At 36.5% G+C, this 21,915-nt stretch overlaps 1 protein-coding gene across 1 annotated transcript in view; it reads left to right on the forward strand.

The window, feature by feature from the left end:
- Nucleotides 1-21,561, forward strand: part of pof1b (POF1B actin binding protein) — a 32,289-nt gene extending 10,728 nt beyond the window's left edge. The window contains exons 3-13 of the mRNA XM_067423950.1: nt 7,833-8,050; nt 8,585-8,618; nt 10,583-10,663; nt 11,173-11,265; nt 12,940-13,053; nt 13,602-13,754; nt 13,966-14,085; nt 14,895-15,023; nt 16,779-16,849; nt 16,972-17,098; nt 19,271-21,561. Coding sequence (XP_067280051.1) covers nt 7,833-8,050; nt 8,585-8,618; nt 10,583-10,663; nt 11,173-11,265; nt 12,940-13,053; nt 13,602-13,754; nt 13,966-14,085; nt 14,895-15,023; nt 16,779-16,849; nt 16,972-17,095 — 1,137 coding nt within the window. The 3' untranslated portion in view covers nt 17,096-17,098; nt 19,271-21,561. The remainder of the gene's footprint in view (nt 1-7,832; nt 8,051-8,584; nt 8,619-10,582; nt 10,664-11,172; nt 11,266-12,939; nt 13,054-13,601; nt 13,755-13,965; nt 14,086-14,894; nt 15,024-16,778; nt 16,850-16,971; nt 17,099-19,270) is intronic.
- Nucleotides 21,562-21,915: the final 354 nt, after the last annotated feature.

Genomic DNA, 21,915 nt, shown 5'->3' on the forward strand with positions numbered 1-21,915 from the left:
TCTGAGGCAGTGTAAAACTTTAATGATCTACAGCAAAATAGAGAGAGCTTTGGTGAGAAATAAACATATATTTAATTAGTACATGAGTAATGTGTTGCTTGAAATGACATCAGAAGTGGAAAATGTTGGTCAAAAACGTACATTTACACACAGACTGACCAGTAAATGCAACTTTCGGACGTCATCTTTTTCTTTTTGTTCCTGCTCAACTGTCACTTGATATCCCACAATCCTGTCCTTTCCATTCAAAGTAGACAAGGATGGTGCCTTAAAAAATCCATCAGATAAAGGAAGTGAAGCTAAGATTGAAATCGGACATTCCTTGATGCCTTCCTACCTTGAAATGCTAAGGAGCCGTGCCGATGCACAACCCACGTAGAGAAGGTAACTGCAAATAACTGCAGTTTCAGGGTTCAAACAGAGATGGTGACAAAGAGGTGTCGCCTAATTAAACAAGTATGTTCAGCTAAGTGTTAGCCTCTTACATGTCTGAATCTCGAGAGATTGCAGAATTCAAGTGACAAAAAAAGCTTTGCAAGTTCAAATGGTCTATCTAGTCAGCTTGAGGGGAGGCATGTGTATACACAACCAACCTGCCCTCAACAAATGTTCTGCATCCCTCCACCACCCTGACGACTCCCTCTCGGCTGGGGATTCGGGGGAATATTCTGTGTTTGGGCTAAAGTCCCAGCTCGGAACATGATCCTCTTGGTCATCATTGCAATTAATAGGACATTATTTTCTTATTCATTTATTAAAGATTTTTGCCTTTTTATTAATGATAGAGAGAAAGGGGGGCAGATTTGGCAAAGGTCCACAAGCTGGAACATTGGGGCAGATGATGGGACATTTATTTTAACATGTGTTGTTCTCCATTATTCAATGAATTTTGCCTGTAAATGAATGAACCTTTATGAAATGTTATCGCAGATTAAAATCTATAAATTAAATATTTATTGCAATTACAAAGAAAAGGCTCAGCACCCAAGGCTGTATCGTCTATTGATTCAATGGTGCACAGCGTCTTTGGGCGGATTGCTGAGACAGATTGCCTGTGACAGTCGTTTTAGGATTGTTTGTGATCTGGTCTTAGTGATTTATGAGTTCTCTTGACTACCCCTAACTTTTCACAGATTTATGTGCTGGTTTTAGTGCTAAAATGTTTTGTGAAACACTCTTAGAGTAATTAAGGAGTCCTAAAATTAGGACTGACACGCCCTTTATTTTTAAGGGCCAGATTTACTCTCAGTTTGCACCAGCACAAACCCTCTTTTGGTGTTAAAAAAATACTGTCAGGATTTACTAAAGACAGGCAGTGATAAATTAGCGCTGAAAGGGCATGGACAGGGTTATTTTTGTGGCTGAACTTATTGCATATGCATCTTGTAGGAGTTTCCCTTTCAGACACAATTTATGGGAGGAGAGTATTTAAATGATAATTTACTAGGTTTGCTGATTCGGCTGTATCTTTAATGATACTGATTAATAATTAGGAGCTACTTTTAGCCTTAAGAAGGTCCCAGGTTTCTAGCAGTTTGATTATTAAAAGGGTCTATGTATGGGCACTGCTAGTTAAAGGGGTGGTTGCGTTTTTTTCCTTTTCTAGGCTTGTTTGTGTATATGGGGCGCAGTATAACATGACTTAATACTTCTTCTTTTTTTTTTAAACGCTGTATTTTTCTTATATTTGACTTGTATTCCACACCGCTGTCTCCACTATTTTTTGAACGGCTGGTTTGCTTCCTGCTTCTATGAAGCCCATCCCTCCGAAAAACGCAATGTTCGTAGATTGGGTTGATGGCCAAATGTAGTTTCATGTATTTTTATTGGCTGAAGTGCCAAGCACAGGTTGTCCGGAAACGCCACGCCTCTTCCCATCACGGTCAGAAGTCACATCTAGCAAGGGTTTTATGATGTCACCAACCCGGGAAGAAGCTTGTTGAGTCATCAGTCTTTCATATAGCCTATCCTTAAGTTTGAAGAGCATTACACTCTATGATTTAAAGAGAGCTGTCACAGGGTTGTGCTTGCAGACATGCTAGGACAGGAGTTGAGAGCACATCATCAGCTTCAAGTTTCACACACAAATGAAGTTTAGTTGGACTGGGCGTATTGCACCCAACACCCAACTTAGTTCCCAATTATCTTCTACGACATGAACCGTGTACTGATCACATAAGTGCTGAGTTTAGACTTTGGTTCCGTTATATTAAATGCTTAGAGTACTGAATTGTTACATAACAATCAATGATCCAAAATTTGTGTACATTTGAGTGAGATTTATTAATTGCTCAGAAAATGGGATTTAAAGGGATAGTTCACCCCAAAATGAAAAATTGATGTTTATCTGCTTACCCCAAGGGCATCCAGTATGTAAGTGTGTTTCGTTTTTTCAGTAGAACACAGATTAAGATTTTTTAACTCCAACCGTTGCTCATATAGTGCATGTCAATGTTAATTCTAATTGGACCCCATTGACATGACATTAAAGGAGCAATGGTTGGAGTTAAAAATCTTAATTTGTGTAAGCAGATAAACATCAACTTTTCATTTTTGGGTGGACTATCGCTTTAAGTTGATGAGTAGTGACATTTTTCAGGGAAATATTAAATAGGTACTGTATGGACAAAAAAAACGTATGTGATCAAAGACAAAGCTGTAAACTTAAGGGGATGAAGCTTCAGATACAATAAGCTTGTTTGTCTGGATATTGCATGTACTTACAAATACTGTAAAATTAAAATATGCATTAAGCTGAAAAAAGTACTATCAAATCCACTAAGGTTACATTCAGACTGCTGGCAAATGTGGCACGAGCTCGATCCGCTCTGGTGTAAATGGCGCAAACCACATGGAATCTGATCTTTTCAAATCTGTTTCCATATGTGGTCCTAAATCCCATACTGGTCAGATGTTTTGCAATGTGACCTCAGTCTGAGCAGTTACATTATGTGACTTTTACGTCACTCTAGTCAACATTCGTCACAATTCTGCTTTCAGGGGGTCAGATTTTACATGCCTGAAGTTATCAAGAAAGTTGTGAAAGGTAGTCAGTGAAGGACAGTAGGGAGCCCCGCACATGACATGAAGGGAAAAATTTGTCGGCTATATCGTGCCCATGATTTACTATTTAGTTCCCTCGAATTATAAATCGTGCGCACATTTTAATATTCTGTTCCCTTGATTTGCTAAATTGTGCGCACGGTTAACTATTTCCTTCCCTCGATTTACTAAATCGTGCGCACAATTTATAAATCGAGGGAACAAAATAGTAAATTGTGCTCACTATTTACCTTTTTTTTTCTTACATGTCATGTAGCTCCGTAGGTCAGAGATGTGTCAAGAGACGCAACAGCTTTACAACAAGTGTAAAGACAACGACTGACAAACACTGACTGAAACATGGGGGTATATACACACAAATTCAAGAGGCTTTCAGTTTATTTTCATTTAGAACAATCATCACTTAATGAATAGTTTGGAATGATAATGTTTTACAATGGCAAAGAGATATTATGTTTTTTAATGGTAAAACCACAGTCCCCGGTTCCTTCAAATGTTAAATGTCTCAGTTTCTCCGTATCTCTCTCCACTGCCTTCCTCTGGTCAGATACAGCTTTAGTCTGAAAACCGAGCTGCTCCTTCCTTTCACTGTAGACCAGAGCAATGACCCGCTGTTTTTACGCTGGAACAGAGAAGCTTTTGGCTCACACATTGACCTATTTTTGCACACAGTAAGGTATTGTGGAAAGCAAAAGGCAGAAAGAACATCCCATAGTCGCAGGATTTGTAGTGTCTGCTCATAATTCTTAGGAACTGTCTTATCAAAAGCTTAGATAAGATATGGATGTTTGTTTATGTTTAAAGTAAATCAAAGTAAATGGACATTTTTAAGCTACAGTTACTATTTTTGGGTAATGATTAGGTAAAAAAAGTACATAATTGTCGTTGAAAGAAATACCTTTTATTCAGCAAAGGTGTGTTAAAAATATTTTTATTGTTAGAAAAGATTTCTGTGTTGAAATGTTGTTCTATTTGAACTTTTTATTCATCAAAAAAATCCTAAAAAAGGTATCACTGGTTCCAAATAAATATTAAACAGTGAAATTTTTCATTAAATCATATTAGATTGATTTCTGAAGGATCGTGTGATGCTGAAGACTGGAGTAATGATGCTAAAGATTCAGTTTTGCGTCACAGAAATAAATTATATTTAAAAGTATATTAAAATAGAAAACCATTATTTAAAATTGTAAATATTTCACAACAGTACTGTTTTTTTCTATATTTTTCATCAAATAAAAGCAGGCTTGATGAGCATAAGAGACTTCTTTCAAAAACACTGGACACATTAATTTTAAGCTAGACTGGTATTACATAAACCCTACAGTTTATTTAAAGGCTAAGTATTTTTCAGATCTTTAATAACATGGTTGGATATGTAAAAATATTGTTTATGGACCTATTGTAATGTTAATATTTTAGGATTATATCTTAATGAAGCAGTTCCTGTGCAGAGTTACTCAATCCTGCTGTGGGAATCGGGGGTTACCATACTCCAACTAAATGAAATTTGCATATAAGGGGGATGAGGTGATCTGGAACTACTCCCAGAAATATTTTGTGCATTCACTCTTGACACAACCAATATATAACGTTTTTTTTTTTTTTAATGCACACTCTTAATCATTATGCATAAGTGGCAGTTCGTTGGACTTCTAGTTCTAGTGATACTACCTCTAGTCACTGAGTGAAACTAGAAGAACTTAACTCTTATGAGTCCTTGCTTGCTGTGTGCAGAACCTGCTGCAACTTGTCAGATGGTAAAAGTAACTAATGTCCAAAGTACATTTCAATCATTGATGGTTTCTTATCTTCCTAATCTTGTAAGAACACACCCAGACGCAATCTTTAATTCACGCAACTCTGCATTCACTCATGCACAGTTAATCCTGTAAAAATCACAAGTTTAGTAATATGCGCAACTGTTAACAAGCTCTGCTCTTTGTTGTTGCAGCTTCAAACCGGTTTTGGCACAGCGGTCTCAGTAGTGAGGCCACACACCCAGTTAACGCTGTCACTGCTGGTCTTTCTGTCATAGAATGTGTGGAATGTTCTCAAGGCCTGACACACCCACTGTCAAAAAACACTTTCTATAAGTTTTCTCAAAACAGATGCGGATGCCTGCAAACACCTGGACAAGTGTCTCTTTTATTATATTACTTCTGCTGCATTGCGAAACATGCACTTTTTGCTGAATGCATGGGACAAAGGAGAGATACTTGTAGGATACTTTCTCCATGTTTTCATCTGGTAGAGAGCATGGTGCTGCTAACACTAAGGCCACAAATTTGAATCCCAGGAAACACATATACTAATTAAATGCTTGGCCTTAATGCGCTATAAATAACTTAGGAGAAAAGTATCTGCTAAATATAGCATATTTTATTAAAATGTCATTCACAAACATACTGGCTGCAATTCATAATTATAAAAGAGCAATCAATAGATAATAATAGGGGGGAAAAAAACTTAAAGTAGAAAACCAATGAATGATGAGGACCAGAATCTTGATCATCTTGGTTAATGATGATTCTAATTCAAACCTGAAGATCTTATGATCTTATGTCAGTTCAGTTCATTCTGGATGAAACCAGACTTGAGGGACTTTTTGTGTGATTCTCTCTCACAGATCAGTGGAATCTGGCCCAGCTACTCCGACACACCTTGAGTTCTGGAAGTTAATGGAGAACTGACAAAACTGTTGCATTTTGAAACTACACAAACACTGCTGAAGCTTTTAGAATGCAAAAATATAAATCAATTTAAAACACTATTAACCAGGGATGAAAACGCTATTAATTATGGATGCACCAAAATAGAAAACTTGGCCAATAATTATTTTAAAAAGTAGCTTCCTTTCACAGCCTACACTATTCTGATGTCTCTTTTACAGTGTATATATACACTGATCAGGCATAAAATTGACAGGTGAAGTGAATTACACTGATTATCTCTTCTGCGGCACCTGTAAGTGGGTGGGATATACAGTATTAGGCAGCAAGTGAACATTTTGTCCTCAAAGTTGATGTGTTAGAAGTAGGAAAATGAGCAAGCATAAGGATTTGAGTGATTTTGACAAATTGTGATTATGATTAGAAGACTGGATCAGAGCATCTGCAAAACTAACTTTTGTGGGCTGTTCCTGGGCTACAGTGGTCAGTATCTATCAAAAGCACTCCAGGGAAGGAACAGTGGTGAACCGGTGACAGGGTCATGGGCGGCCAAGGCTCATTAATGCACGTGGGGAGTGCTCAAACAGACGAGCTACTGTAGCTCAAGGAGTTAATGCTGGTTCTATTAGAAAGGAGTCAGAATACGCAGTGCATCACAGTTTGTCGTGTATGGGGCTGCATAGCCGCAGACCAGTCAGGGTGCCCATGCTGACCCAGTCCACTGCCGAAAGCACCAACAGTGGGCACGTGAGCATCATAACTGGACCATGGAGCAATGGAAGAAGGTGGCCTGGTCTAAAGAATCATGTTTTGTTTTACATCACGTGGATGGCCAGATGTGTTTACCTGGTGAACCGGCGGAGGCAGTGTGACGCTTTGGTCAATGTTCTACAGGGAAACCTTGGGTTCTGCCATCCATGTTATTGTTCTTTTGACACGTACCACCTACCTAAGCATTGCTGCAGACCATGTACACCCTTTCATTGAAACGGTATTCCCTGTTGGCTGTGGCCTCTTTCAGCAGGATATTACGCTCTTCCACAAAGCAAAAATGGTTCAGGAATGGTTTGAGGAGCACAATGAGTTTGAGGTGTTGACTTGGCCTCCAAATTCCCCAGATCTCAATCCAATCTGTGGGATGAGCTGAACAAACAAGCACAATCCATGGAGGCCCCACCTCGCAACTTACAGGTCTAAAAGGATCTGCTGCTAACATCTTTGTGCCAGATACCACAGCACACCTTCAGGGGTCTAGCAGAGTCTGTGCCTCCACATACAATATATACTATGCAGCAAACATCAACTACTATTGCTTACCTTTATTATTGTTCAGTTTTAATATTCTAAATTACTATAAGGCATATAGATATTTTCTATGAAGGTGCTTTGGAACAAAGTGTTTTGTGAAAAGTGTTATATAAAAATACATTTGACTTGACTTGAAAAATCAGAGCAATGCCTGTAATTTAAAAAAGGTATTATTGGCCGGTATTATATTGTGCAACTCCACAACTACTAAGATGAGAATGTACAGAATGCAACATTTGCATAAAGGCTGATGAATATTTCCATCAACAGCTTCAGTAGCTGCATGTGCCCCAAAAAAATAAAAAATAAATAAATAAATAATAATCCACCCCACAGGAGGCCTTATACCTTCCTGGTCCACTGAATTCCCAGCATGTAATTTTAGTTTTCTGCCTTGAAGAGTATTGTTAGAGCGGTCACTGAGGAGTGTCTGATCTGGATTGATGCACACATAGGTGTGGTGTTTATCTTACTATTCACTGAGGTGTGGACTGGCTGATGTCTCTTGTAGTATGCATCACTCACAATCTACTTAAAAAAATGTTGCACATACTTGTAAAAGTTCACCATTTATATGCCTACATAGACAGTTTGTTGGCTTCTTTTGAAAAGTTTCCTCCATTTCCTTCATTATGTGAGAATCATGTTTTGCATGTGTCAAGGAAGAGCAGTGTTGATCTGGTAACTGATTTGTTTACTATAAAGCTTGCAGAATAGCATCTAATAGAATTAATATAACTCCCACTACTCCGAGTATCCTCTCTTCACATCCTGTATGCCTCTTTCCAGTCGGAGTTGGTGGAGACATCAAGCATGCGGGAGGAAGTCATGGATTTGAGACAAATAAAGAATGGCTTCTCGACTGAGATTAAGAGCGAAGTATTCGTGGAGGAACCTGTCGCCAAGATGGACAACCGCTTCTTTGGTGAGCTTCTTGCAGAGGTTTACCGCAAGAACTCAGACATTCACACCTGCATCTCCGAGCATGTGGCAAAGATCCGGGGAAGGTAGAGCACGCCCTTCTGCATTTAATGCTTTTTAAAAACGGTTATTTCATAATAAGTACAAGTTAATTCTTGAAATACCATGCTTCAGGTACAGTAATGATATACTGTAGTTGTGCAGTGCTAATTGCATTTCACACATTCTTTCTTAGTTCCTCCCTTTGTCTTAAAAGAGAATTTAAATTGAAGATGTGCATGGAGATAACCCTGTCAACCACTGTCTAGATGATTGATGACTTAACACTTATTCAGAAAACTAATCACAAACCCAAAGGAAATCTCATCTCTTTACTTTTAATCTGCAGTCACTTTCTCAAATGACTCATTAGAGTTATCAAAAACCTGAAACCTCTACGCCTTGCCGTTGTCTAAAGATTAGAGCAATGCTCAATCCAGTGATTCATAGCGAGTTAAGAGGTTCTGTACTTTACACCTTAAAAATGACTGTGAGAACAGCAACAGCTCTGGACGCCTCTGCTGTAAGGCTCTTTTTCTTTTCTCATTTTGACTCATTCATATTGTTCCCTCTCTCTGCAGGAAACACCTTCTGGACCCCACCATTGACTATAAGGTAGGGAGTGTCAAATTGTTCAGTTCCTGTGGAGTTGGCAGAAAGTTTTCCATGTTTCAAACAGGATTTCAAGTTTCATTTATGGTTCATTCTAAAGTATCATTTATATTAATTTGTTCAAAAGTAAATTTAAAGTGCAGTTTTATGCACAGTGAATTTATTCTAACTCTTCTATTATGAGGATGCTTTTTTTTTTTACTTTTTCATTGGGGTATAAAAAAAACAATAATAAAAATAAAAAAAACAACGTCACACAACCACAAATTTCACCAGCTGACTGAACACTAGCTAGATCGCAAAATACACATCACAGAAGCGAACGTTTGGTCTTTAAGTAAAGACTTAAGATTTCAGCATTAATATCTGACCAGATTTACAAATATTTTTTTTACAGTGGCAGTTTTTTATTAATTTGTGTCAGGAGTGCACATCAATCATGCTGAATCAAAATAGTATTTACCATTTCACATAAAAAGAGAACACATACCTAGTTTGAGTTGAACCTGCTTCCATGTATTTGCGATCACAGGAAGGCACAAAATAACTCCATTAAGGCTTTTAAGTCCAAAGGCTTATACATTTAGAAAATTGTTATCCCATATCACATATCCCATCAAGCAATTTGGCGTTTAAAAGATGTCTTATAGCCGTCCAAACACAGCCCTGACGTCTAGGCTAAAGCAAGGCAAAATTTGGGCTGTCTGTGAAAATGTAATAGACATAACCATAGTCCAAGAACATCAACACACACAACACGTCAAAGAAATGAAACCAAACACCTTGTAATCATTTTTGACTTACATGATAGAATATCATACATCTCACAAGTTTTTTAAGCAAAAAACAACAACGAAGAAGTGGGTTACTCATAGTCAGACTATACCGGGTCTATAGTTAACCAAGATGGTGAAATGACGACTATTGCTTGCTGGGCATGTGTTTACGACACATTTCTAGTGAGCATTTATATTCATTTTCCACGGAAACTATGCAATCGGTTATCCTTTCAGCCAGAGCAACAGAGGAAGCTCACGAGAAGAAAACATAAGTTATCAGTTATATACAGTTATAGAAAAGTTAACCAGAGTGTTTTTTATGACATGCAGATTAATTATTCCAGTATCAACCAAGGCACAGGGAAAACACAAAACTGAATAAATACACGATTATATTCATATATCATTTATCTACATTCTTCAGGAAGTCTCTGGTATTTTCCATAAATGTATGTGTATTTATTATCGCAATGGTTAGCTTAAGTAGCCTTTAGCATCGCATATAAATATATTTCTGCCTCATACGGGGATCCCCATCAGATCGCAAGAAACATGTTTCAAACACTCGCTGGTGTCTGAAAGTGAGTTTTGAGCTGAAAATTGTTTAAATATCCTAAATGTTGAAGTTTTGATATAATGACATGGGAAATGAGTAGTGGTGTCTCCTGACTCAGGTAAACTCTGCCTTTGTTCATGACCACACCTCAAGCCCCATTTGGGTTTCAGCAGGCCAAAAATTCCTGGCTGTTGGCCCTGATGAGGCCCTGGAAGTAACAGTGGAAACCGAATGGCCTTGGCACGCACTAGAACACTCACTTTTAGCCCGACAGTGGAAACACGGCTATTGTCCACCCTAAGGGACAAGGGTTGCAAATGAATATGTGTAAAATATGTAAAAATATAAAATATTTTATAATATAATCAAAATCAATAAATATTATGTTTTTGGGAAGTTGCATTATATTATATTATATTATATTATATTATATTATATTATATTATATTATATTATATTATATTATATTATATTATATTATATTATATTATATTGTATTGTATTGTATTGTATTGTATTGTATTGTATTGTATTATATATATTGGGGGGGGGGGCTTTTTGTGGCTCTTGGTCCAGGAACATATATACAATAAAATTGTTAAACACGTGTTTGTCTGTATGTGTGTTTGCAGATGGAAAAAGAAGAAATAGAGAGTCTTATTCCTAAAGGTGTGTCCGAACTGACTAAGCAACAGATCCGCTACCTGCTGCAGGTGAGCGCACATTATGAACCTCTGCCCTGCCCGCTTTCTCAGACGCCTCTCCTGACAGCAGCAGATTATTGGCTCATAAACTTTTCCCAGGAACACATGTTCCTTTAGGCACAATGGGGCCTCACAGTCTTTCTGTTTATTTCACAAGGGACTGTGAGTCCGATAAAAAGAGATATTCACTTCAGCTCAGTCAACATTAGATATTTGGTCAACTTTAATGAGAAAGTGTTCTTTCGAAAAAACCCTAAATTCAGTTGGGAGCTTTTCTCCCCCCCCAAAAAAAACATTAAAAAAAACATTTATATGCTGATGAATAATAATTATTTTTATTATTATTCATCAGCATATAAAGTTATTTTTTAAATATTTTAATTAACAAGCCTACATATATTATCATATTATTTTATTTTATATTAAGTATATTATATTATTGTAGACACATATGAAGTACTTTATTTGGGAGTTAGTTTCAGATACAAAGTAGCTGTCTTTCTCTCTCCCTCAACTAGACTCGTGTGACGGCTGATAAGACCATGCGTCTGTTGATGGCCACGTTCAGCAGTCTGCGAGAGGAGCTAGTGCATATGCAGGAGGATCTGAGGGTGAGTGCGATTATTCTACCACTAAACCAGCCTACAACCTCCTGTCCTGCAGAAACTGTCCCCCCTTTCCACTGTAGATATGATGATGAAACATCAGGTTTGGCCTCGGGCGTGGGCGTGCATTCGCTCTACAGCCAAACTTTCAGCTGACCTTGTCCTTTTCAAAGTTTGATGTTTGTATAAACACATTCAAGGGTATTATGTAACAGCTACACTACAGCCCTCAGCACTTACCCAAAACGGGTAACACGATTTTATTAAACTATTTTAAACAAATGTTTCCAGTTTTTCAATTATACATGAAAATTACAAACGTTCATGTCAAATATAACGAACAGGCATATTGCTTTGAGTACAAATTCAAATTTTTGTGGATGCAGTATACCAAAAAAAATCACAAAAAGCCATCTTGCTTTGTTAGTATAGCAATGGGTAATTTCCTGTTTGACTGAATTAAGCTTTTGCTCAGTTAAACAAACCATCACAGACTCACCACAAAAATATGCAGCAATATTTTCAATTGGTAAGCCAACATGGAGCAACTACGTCAGTGTCAGGGTTTGAAATTGTTCAATAATTATCCACTCACCTAAATGATAAGCTTATAATTAAGCTTTGTGTGCAGTCTCTTTTGAAGCTAGAAGTATTGCAAACATGATTGAGAAGTGTGTGTGTGTGTGTGTGTGTGTTTGTGTGTGTTTGTGTGTGTTTGTGTGTGTTTGTGTGTGTTTGTGTGTGTGTGTGTGTGTGTGTGTGTGTGTGTGTGTGTGTGTGTGTGTGTGTGTGTGTGTGTGTGTGTGTGTGTCATCTGATTGGTCAGTTGTAGCATTCATCACATTCTATTCATTCCTATGGAGGTCAAATTGACTTTTTACTTTTTTATTACTATCACATAAACTCCTTAAATCCATAAAAAAAAGTGTGTGTATTCGAAGTTCAAATACGACCAAAGTCCTAAGTTATTGACCACTCAGATGAGCACATTTTTTAAAATGTATTTTTTAATTAATTTTGGATCAAAATGACTTTAAAAGAGGATGAGGCTTAGTTTTTATTTTTATTGAAAACCGCAGGGAACCCTTAACGCTTCTCTTTTTTTGAAAACAGCTGGTTTATACATCAAGTGCTTCTCATTTCAAGTTTGGGAAGATGGTTGGCGTGTGTTGTCTTACCAAATGCATGTTATGAGTGACACAAACTCAGAACACATGCAGAGATTATTTCATGTGGAGATGCAACTGAAAACACCAGATTGCATTAAGCTATATTGCAATTTCAGTTTCAGCAAAATAATTTGTACTGTCCTAGTTAAGACCACTAAAGTATATATTTAATCTTTGTCCTTGGCAGACTTTCTTACAAATGTTTTAATAAAAAATGTAAGCACTTAAATCAATATTTTATTTGGTAATTAGCTCTAAACGGTGGGGTAATGTGCAGTCAAATGGGTATTATTGCAAAAATAAATAAATTAGTAAAAGTAAGAGGATAAGAGTCATAGTTTTGTAGTTTATGGTTTTTGAAGATATCACCCTGTTGGCATATTATTTGACTAGCTTCTACAGCATTTACCAATCTATAGGCCTAAATTAAATGTAATTTATATTTTTTACTTCCCTAACCATGCACAATGATGTGGTTAGTTGCATTTGGATTTATTGTGTGTGTTTGCAGCGCCTGGAGAGTGAAAAGGAGGAACTGGAGAGAGATCTGAACTTTAAGGCAGATCAGGCTCTGCAATATGACAGACTACTGGAGACCGTACGTGAGCACAACAGACAACTGCAGGTACCACTTCACTTCATCAGCCATGATGAATGCAACACCAATAACACCAAATCATGGCATTATAGGATTATATAATGAATTAAATGGTCAGTTTAAAGAGATCACAGTGTGAGAAATCAAATTTGCCTTGATCTTTTCTCTACATTTAAAAGGTCTCTGCACAATTAAAATATCCCGCAAGTTTCATAGCTTAAATTGTCCTCTTTATTATATATTTTTAAAAAAAACTTTTATTTACTCAAGCTGAAAACAGCTTGTTTGGATATTGCAGGATCTGTGACGTCACACGTCAAATACATTTGCATATGCCAGTCTCCAGAGCAAGACATCGATAACGCTTTATATCACGCACCATAGCACCAGCATTAATTTGCCTACACCAGATGTGAACCCATTAAAATCACTGATGCTGTCTACACATGATACATTATATATACTGTATATATATATATTATACATTTGTCATGACCTCTTTATTAATGAAAACGAATAACCTGTGCAAATTATTAAATATACATCTCAGATCTTTGTTTACTTTTTTATCTCAGGTATCTGTGAAGGAAAGTAACAATTCTCAGCGTATTCTAGAAAGTCAGCTAATGAACTTCCAGAGCAAAGACCCCAGCAAAGACTTCCGCATCAAAGAGCTGGAGGGCGGCAAGAGGGCCCTTGAGCAGGAGAATGAGCTGCTCAGGAAGAAGGTGGGCAAACCTCAGGGTCGTCATCAAAATGCAATATAATCTGGATTTCAGTTGCATATGGTTAATAAATGACCAAACTGAATCTGCAAATATTTACTATAATATGGAATTACACCATCTTGCATGATTCTAGGGTCTTATTTTTGTCTTCCCTTCCCTCACGTGTGTTTCTTTTTATGTTTGTGTGCATTTACGTGTGTCTCTTCCGCAGTTGGCAGGGCAGTGCAGTAGTTCCACTGTCCAAATCAAAACACAGGAGCTGTCTAGAGAGTATGAACAGATGCTCAAGGATCTACGGGAGGAAAAGGACAAAGAACTCAAGAGCCTGCGGGTAAATTAAATAAACTAGTATATAAAGAAGAAACTGATGAATTTTGTGTTGATGAATTTGTACTTGATGTACAGGGTTCCCACGCTTCTTAAAAGTACTTGAATTTCAGACACATAGTTTCAAGGACTGGAAGCTATGTGAAAAACATGAGTGCTTGAAAGTGCTTGCTTGAATTATAATTGGACCCAATTTTGTTAGAGTAGCATGGTGCAATTACAAAAAATGGCCTTTATACACTGCCAACGTGTTTATAAAGTAAACACTGATCTCCCCCCAATTAATAAAACAAAAACCTGCTTATAACCTGTAGAGGTGCTTAATGCCTAACAATTACCTTGTACATATAATTTTTTAAATTTTTTAATCAAGTAATTATTCATAACTGCATCAAAATCATCTCATTCTCTCTCTCTCTCTCTCTCTCTCTCTCTCTCTCTCTCTCTCTCTCTCTCTCTCTCTCTCTCTCTCTCTCTCTCTCTCTCTCTCTCTCTCTCTCTCTCTCTCTCTCTCTCTCTCTCTCTCTCTCTCTCTCTCTCTCTCTCTCTCTCTCTCTCTCTCTCTGATTTCAGTTGTCAGTATATACTTTAATATTATGGCAGTAATGGTACACTTAAAAGTCCTTGAATATGGTGTTCATGAAAGAGTGTTCATTTTATTCATTTTTTTTAATATTTCATTTTATTCAGTGATATAGTTCATTTTCCAAAAATATTGTATTGTTTTCTGTTTTAATAAAATATTTTTTAATACATTTATAAAAAATGCATATCAAATATATTAAATGCATTTGTGTATTTCTTCTTTTCTAGACTCAGCTTATAAAAATCCAGACCGAGCGCACCATAACACACAGCTCTGACAGCACCTTGGAACTGCGCATCAATGAGCTCCTGTCCAAACTGGAGCAACGTGAAATCCTCATCAAACACCAGGAGGAGGTACGTCAACATACGCCCTCATACAGACATAAAATGCTTTGTCAGTGTTGCGTTTAACCCTCTGGGGTTCTTCGGTCATTTCTGACCCGAATTTTTTTTTGAAAGAAATGTTAAAAATCGTAGCTTCATCTGAATGGTACGAAACTTGGTGAGGGTATTGGTACTTGGTATATGGACAGAAAAAAAAATTGGGGACAGGATTGGAAAAGTCTAAGTGGTCGTAAAAAAAATAGTCACACTCGGGGCCTTCGGGTCAAAAAAGACCCCCATAGGAAATGAATGGGAAATTGGCAAAAATATGAAAATACAGAGTTTTTTGTGCATATAATCTACAAATCAGCCAGGATGCAGAAAAAAAGGACTCAACAGTGAAGGGGTGAATCTCTAAAACATCAAGAGTGCAAAACAGACAAACAAAAACTCACACACACACACACACACAGGTTCTGTAATGCACTCTAGTGGTAAAAATGTGCTATTGCGTGATAAAAATGCTCACTGTGTCCACCAGATGGCACCAATCAAATAAAAAAAAATGCTTTCATGAGGCCTAGGCTTGACTCTAAAATGAAATACAGCTTTAATAAAAAAAGGAAAAAAATAAAAATAAAATTCTATTATATTCAATGGGAAAAAATGGGTCATAATTATTGCATAAATATTATTTATAAATCATAAAATTATCTCAAAACACCAAAAAAGAAAAGAAAAAATATTATTGAACAAAAATATATTTCATTGATTTTACTCAATTGTTTTTTTTTTTTATTCCCGACCTCCGGGTCCTTTTAGACCCGAAGGTCCTGAGTGTGACCCATAAATGAAGAACCCCAGAGGGTTAACAAGCACACAATGGCCCTCATTTATCAAAAGTGCGTACACCAAATTTCCAGCGTACACCTTGCGTACACCCAAACCCACGGTGGCTTTGAGATTTATCAATATGGACGTTGGCGTACGGCACGCTCAAATCCTACGCCAGCTCAGGAGGTGGTGTACGCACGTTTGAGTTAGTGGGAAAATGCGCAGAAAAACAATTCCTAACACCACAAAACGCACTGACAAGATATGCTATATGACCCACTGTTAAAAGCCACAATGACAACATTCAGTGTTTATTTTTGTGCAACATGAACGTCAATGTTTAATTTGTGTGACTTTACCAAAACGTTTGATTTGTAGGCATATGTATTCCTCCAGTCGCGAGCCTGTGCGCTTAATCTGACGTTTCAGGCCCGTCTGGCCGGCAGCTGCGCACGGACTGGGACTAAAATAGTTCAGACTGACAAAATAATAAAAATGACCTTCTTCTTTAAAATAATAATAAAATCAATAAAAACGACATTCTTCTTCTGAATAACAAGCGTCATTAAGAATAATAATCATAATAATAATAATAATAAGAAGAAGAATCTTACAAATTGTCATGTAATTATTAATGTGAATGAATGGTACCACTTTGTGTTGGTCTATCATATAAAATCCGAATAAATTTTTTTGTTTGTGGTTGTAACATGTCAAAATGTGGAGAAGTTCAGTGAGTATGAATACTTTTGCAAGGCACTGCATTTCTAAACAAATCACTAAATTAAATCACATGGTTCTTATTATAAGGAGCGGCAATTGGCATCATAGTTGACATTCCTTTAGTTACTTTTGTCTCTGAGTTACCTCAGCCTCATTAACCTTGTGGAATGTGAATTCACAGTAAAATACTGATGTACTTCATTCTGACCTTTGACTCTTCACCCTCAGGAGATCAAGCGACTCAAACAGCAGAAGATTGACAGCTCCAGCAGTGCGACAAAGACTGTCGTTACCAAGAGGTGTGTGTGTGTGTGTGTGTGTGTGTGTTTGTTTTTAATTGCTTATGAATTGTGTTATGTGAAATATATGAGTGATGTGAAGTTCTAATGGTCATTTTGAATTGTTTCTTATCATGGAACAGATACGCGACCCAGTACCCTATACTGGGCCTTCTGAGTGATGATTACAAGTACACACCACCTATTAAAGAGGACCGGACCATCATCTTCGAGACGACGGGGAATGTCACCACACGACGAATTTAGATTGTAAGACTTTAAATAGCTTGGAATGGTGTAGTGTAGAAATTGCTTTTTATTATGGTCACTTAAAATGGGTCATGTAAATGAATAAATGTTCTATGATATTAAAATATATATATATATATATATATATATATATATATATATATATATATATATATATATATATATATATATATATATAAATAAAGCTTTTAGAGGGAGTTTACATAGAGGTCTTAAAGGTACATGATACTAAATTCTGTTTTTTTTTTTTTAGATAATTTATTATTTAATATTACATACATACCTTACATTTTTAATTGATACTTTATTTAGCAAAGAAGCTTTATTTAGAAGATTTCTACTTAATACTTTCTATTTATTACAATGTGAAAAAAACACTTCACATTTCATTAAGTATAGCACAACTATTTTTAGCTAATAGTAATACAAAGAAATATTAGTATATTTGAAAGATTGCTGCCTAATATGCCATTGGTCCTCTGCGTGCTGCCAAAACAGCCCTGACCCCTGGAGGCATGAACTCAGCAAGACCCCTGGTGGTTCCCTGTGGTATTTGGCACCAGGATGTTAGCAGCAGATCCTTCAAGTCCTCTAGGTTGGGAAGTGGTGCCGCTGTGGATTGAATTTGTTGGTCCAGCAATTGGATTGAGATCTAGGGAATTTGGAGAGGAGAACCGCCTTAAACTCTTAATGTTCCTCAAACCATTTCCAAACAATGTGTGCAGTGTGGCAGGGTCCATTATCCTGCTGAAAGAGCCCACTTTCTTCTGGGAACAATATTGTCATGAAGGGCTGTACCTGGTCTGCAACTGTTTAAGTAGGTGGCAAATGTCAAATTGACATCCACATGAATGGCAGGACCCAGGGTTTCCCAGCAGAACATTGCCCAGAGCATCACACTCCCTCCAACGGCTTGTCGCCGTCCCATAGTGTATAACTGGGTGTAAACCCAGGTTCCCAAGATGTCATAGGCGCTCTAATTTGTCTGCAGCCAATATCCATAACCATTGAGTTGTATGTGACTTGTGCCACAGTATACCTTCTACGCAGTGTATGTAGGTAGAAATGGCTCATTCTAAGGTAATAAAAACATAACGGTTCATTGTGTAAGGTCTTTATACACCACTGAAAACATCATCCTCATTAATATCACAAACTGCACCTTTAAATTGTGACCTTTAAACAACCTCAAACCTTTTAACAGTAGTAGGGTATAACAATCATGGACTTCGGATAGAGTTTTCTGGGTACATGTATATTTTCATGAAAAAAGAAAACACTACAGAAAGAGGAAAAGTGTTTTCTTTAGTTGCACTAGCAGTTTCACATCAATTCCATCATTTCACACCTTGTCAAGAGCATTTATCTTAAGCATGTGTTTGTCTGGGAACAGAACACTGAAGTACACTGTTCACTAGTTAATAATAGATCGCTCCCTGGCGTAGAGGGCCAATGCTAAATTCTACTTCTGGCTTAAATGAATGATGTCATTGAACTCCTTTTTTGCCAGTGATCTCATTATTGTATACATAAAAACAGATGATGCAATAAAGCAGTATACATATTTAATCACAGTTCTGCTTAGACAAATTACCAGTAAGCACCACAAAGACTGCAGAAAACAGAGGTGCTGTGTTCGTGCACCAGTCATAATTTCTACGATAAAACTGTATGTTGCTGCATCAGCCCAGTGAATGTTTACATCGACGGCAGCGGTGCCAGAACGTCTTTACACAATGTGTTGAGTTGACAAATCCTGCAGTCACATTTTCAGAATAAATGAAGCAATTTTTCAAAGTCTCATCGCTGGGCGTACTTTCTGGGAAGGAAGCCAGTGTGTCGGAATCAGTTGAGTTTCCAACAAAGATTTTGGTTGCTACGAAGAATGTCAGAGCGGTTTGCCAGCAACATTTTATCACTCAGAAACTGTAGTATAGTAATTATAGTAGTAACTGTACTATGCTATTCAAAGCAAATCCAGAAATCTGAAAAACTGCCAAGCATTGAAATGAATGCTGACAGGGTAATAGTTAGATAAGATATTTATCAGGTGGTTAGTGAATATAAAATGTTTTCCCATTAAAATACAACATAGAAAAGCAGCTGTCTAGTGAATTTGTCCATCTGTGTTCATTTATTACCAATCCTAAAATAACTGTTTCTTTCTGACAGGAATGAACAGGACGAAGATTCAGAGGCCTCGCCGTTTTCCCCGTCCGAATCGCATTCCCTCCTTCTCTCCCTGCATGCTGCGCTCTTCCCAGCGGCTCCTATTGGTGGCGGTGGCACTGACTTTTAGTCTTTTAGGCTTTGGATTTGGATAATGCCGTATGAAGTATGAACCAACCACAGCATTTAATGACACAAAATCTTCTAGAAGCATCTTGTTTATTACAATATAGCATGACTACTGATAGATATTTTTATATTTGTGTCATCTCTTCATATGATCTCTAGTCAACACTACTGTAAGGATGTAAATATTTGGAGAGAAATTACTTGCAAGGACAAATACTTTGACTGGAATGTATGTCAGTAATGAAAAAGGTGATTGCTGGTTTTCTTATTCATTTGGGTACATGAATTATGCTAATTGTATTTAATTTGATGCTTTATATAGGAAATGATGCATATGGGTAATAGTGGTCGACCGATACATGTTTTTTAAAGGCAGATATGGCGAGCAGGAGGACCCACTAAATACAAAAAGTTTGGGGTCAGTAGCATTTCTGGTAACACTTTATTGTACAATGTCCTTGTTATATATGTTACATGTACTTGCCATAATAATAACAATACATTATGCATAATTACATGCAACTAGCCCTCAACCTATCCCTATAGTAAGTACATGTTGTTAATAAATATTACTCAGTACTTAAATAATTGTTAAATAATCAATGAAACCTTAAGTGTAAACACATTTTCTAATGTTTTTGAAAGAAATCTCGACAAGAATGCAAAGCATATATATTTTTTAAATTTATTAAAAATAATTTGTGAAATAATAATATTACTTTTTCAAATACCTGTGGTGGCATAGCTGAGTTTTCTCAGTTGATCCTGGTCACATGATCCTTCTGAAATCATTCTATCATGATGATTTGATGCTTAAGAAACATTTCTTTTCAATGTTGAAAACACTTGTGCTGCTTAATATTGTTGTGGAAACCATCCTTTTCCAGGATTCTTTGGCGAATATAAAAGTCCATTTATTTTTTTGTAGCAATGTAAATGTTTTTACTCTCTTATGATTAAAAGAGCATCCTTACTAAATAAAAAATCTGAATAAACATCTTACTGACCCCAAACTTTTGAATAGTAGTTACATAGAAAACGTACATGAGAAACACAAAAATGTAAACATAAATAAAAAAAATAAAAAAAATCACATTATTTGTTTACAAAGCTGTCGGATATCATAACTGACACAAGGGGGCACCAACACACAGATAACCGTTTTTATTTATTTTTTTATTTTTATTTTTTTAACAATCACTAGGACCCATTTACTTGGATCACTTTTTCAAAACTCTTCACACAGTCATCACAACATCAGCCTATCATTTATGATTGCTTTGGCACAAAGTGCATTCAGTGACTAGATCTCTCAAAAAACAGACAAAACTTAGAAATAATGTTTACTGTAATGTAAACATGGATCATGTAGCAAACTGCAGTACATTTTAGACAGCAGAGAGTGTCACTTTTGTTTGTAAAGATATTATGCAAAAGAAAACCTTTATAATGCTGCTTTTTAGCGTTCAATGAGTTATATTGTTGGGTATATAAAAAAAGTATTTTGCATTTTGAGTGTGATATTAACTTCTGTGCCAAGCTGAAATTTGGTTTGGGGAACTGTGTAAAGATGTATTGAGAAATGTGACCTAGCGATTGTAAAAAAATAAAAAAAACTATTAAAACACCTGTAATAACTGGCTGATACATCGGTAGACCACTAATATGTAATGTAAGCTGGTGAGGGGTTTTACTGCTCTAAAGTGGTTGATAGCGCATGGGGTAACAGTGACTATCTGTCTAAATACTCACAGCTATAGGCTACTGTATGTAACATTTAAAAATAATGTCTGTTTGAATGGTCACTTTTAGCCTATGTAAACATTGGTTGTTTTTAAATAAAGTTAATAAACATAAAAAAAACGCATTTCCGTTTCTGTAGTCTGACACTGCTTAGATGTTTTTATCCATTTCTTCGGAATTTAAAATTCTTCATAAGACACTTAAAGGGAAATTATTTTTGAATGTGGAGTTTTATAGGTTTACTTTGAATGTTTGATCCTGACTAAAGCATATTTTTATCATTTGAAATGTGTTGGATTGCTCTTTCAAATTCTTTAACTTTACATTCACAGTGTTGCATCTGCAGCATTTATCTCTTTTGGATGAAACTTTACATCTTGTAACTGTTTGTGCTTGAAATAAAGAAAAGGTTGACCGCTTGACATCTGATGGTGTTTATTTTTCTTCTAAAATGAACCTGTAGTTTGTTCAGAGTATTCTGATTTAAAAATAATAATATTTGCATTGTCATATTAAGGGTTAGTTCACCCAAAAATGAAATTTCTTCCATTAATAACTCACCCTAATGTCGTTCAAAACTCGTAAGACCTCCCTTTCATCCTAGGAACACAGTGTAAGATATTTTAGATTTAGTCTGAGGCCTTTCTGTCCTTTGAATGTAAGTGTTCGCCGTAGTTTTTGTTATTTACTTTGATTATGTTTTCATTACCTTTCTGGACATGGACAGTGTAGTGTGCATGCACTTACATTCAACAGACAGAAAGCCCTCGGACTAC

Source organism: Pseudorasbora parva, chromosome 18 (genome assembly GCF_024679245.1).
Source record: "Pseudorasbora parva isolate DD20220531a chromosome 18, ASM2467924v1, whole genome shotgun sequence".
Lineage (NCBI taxonomy): Eukaryota > Metazoa > Chordata > Actinopteri > Cypriniformes > Gobionidae > Pseudorasbora > Pseudorasbora parva.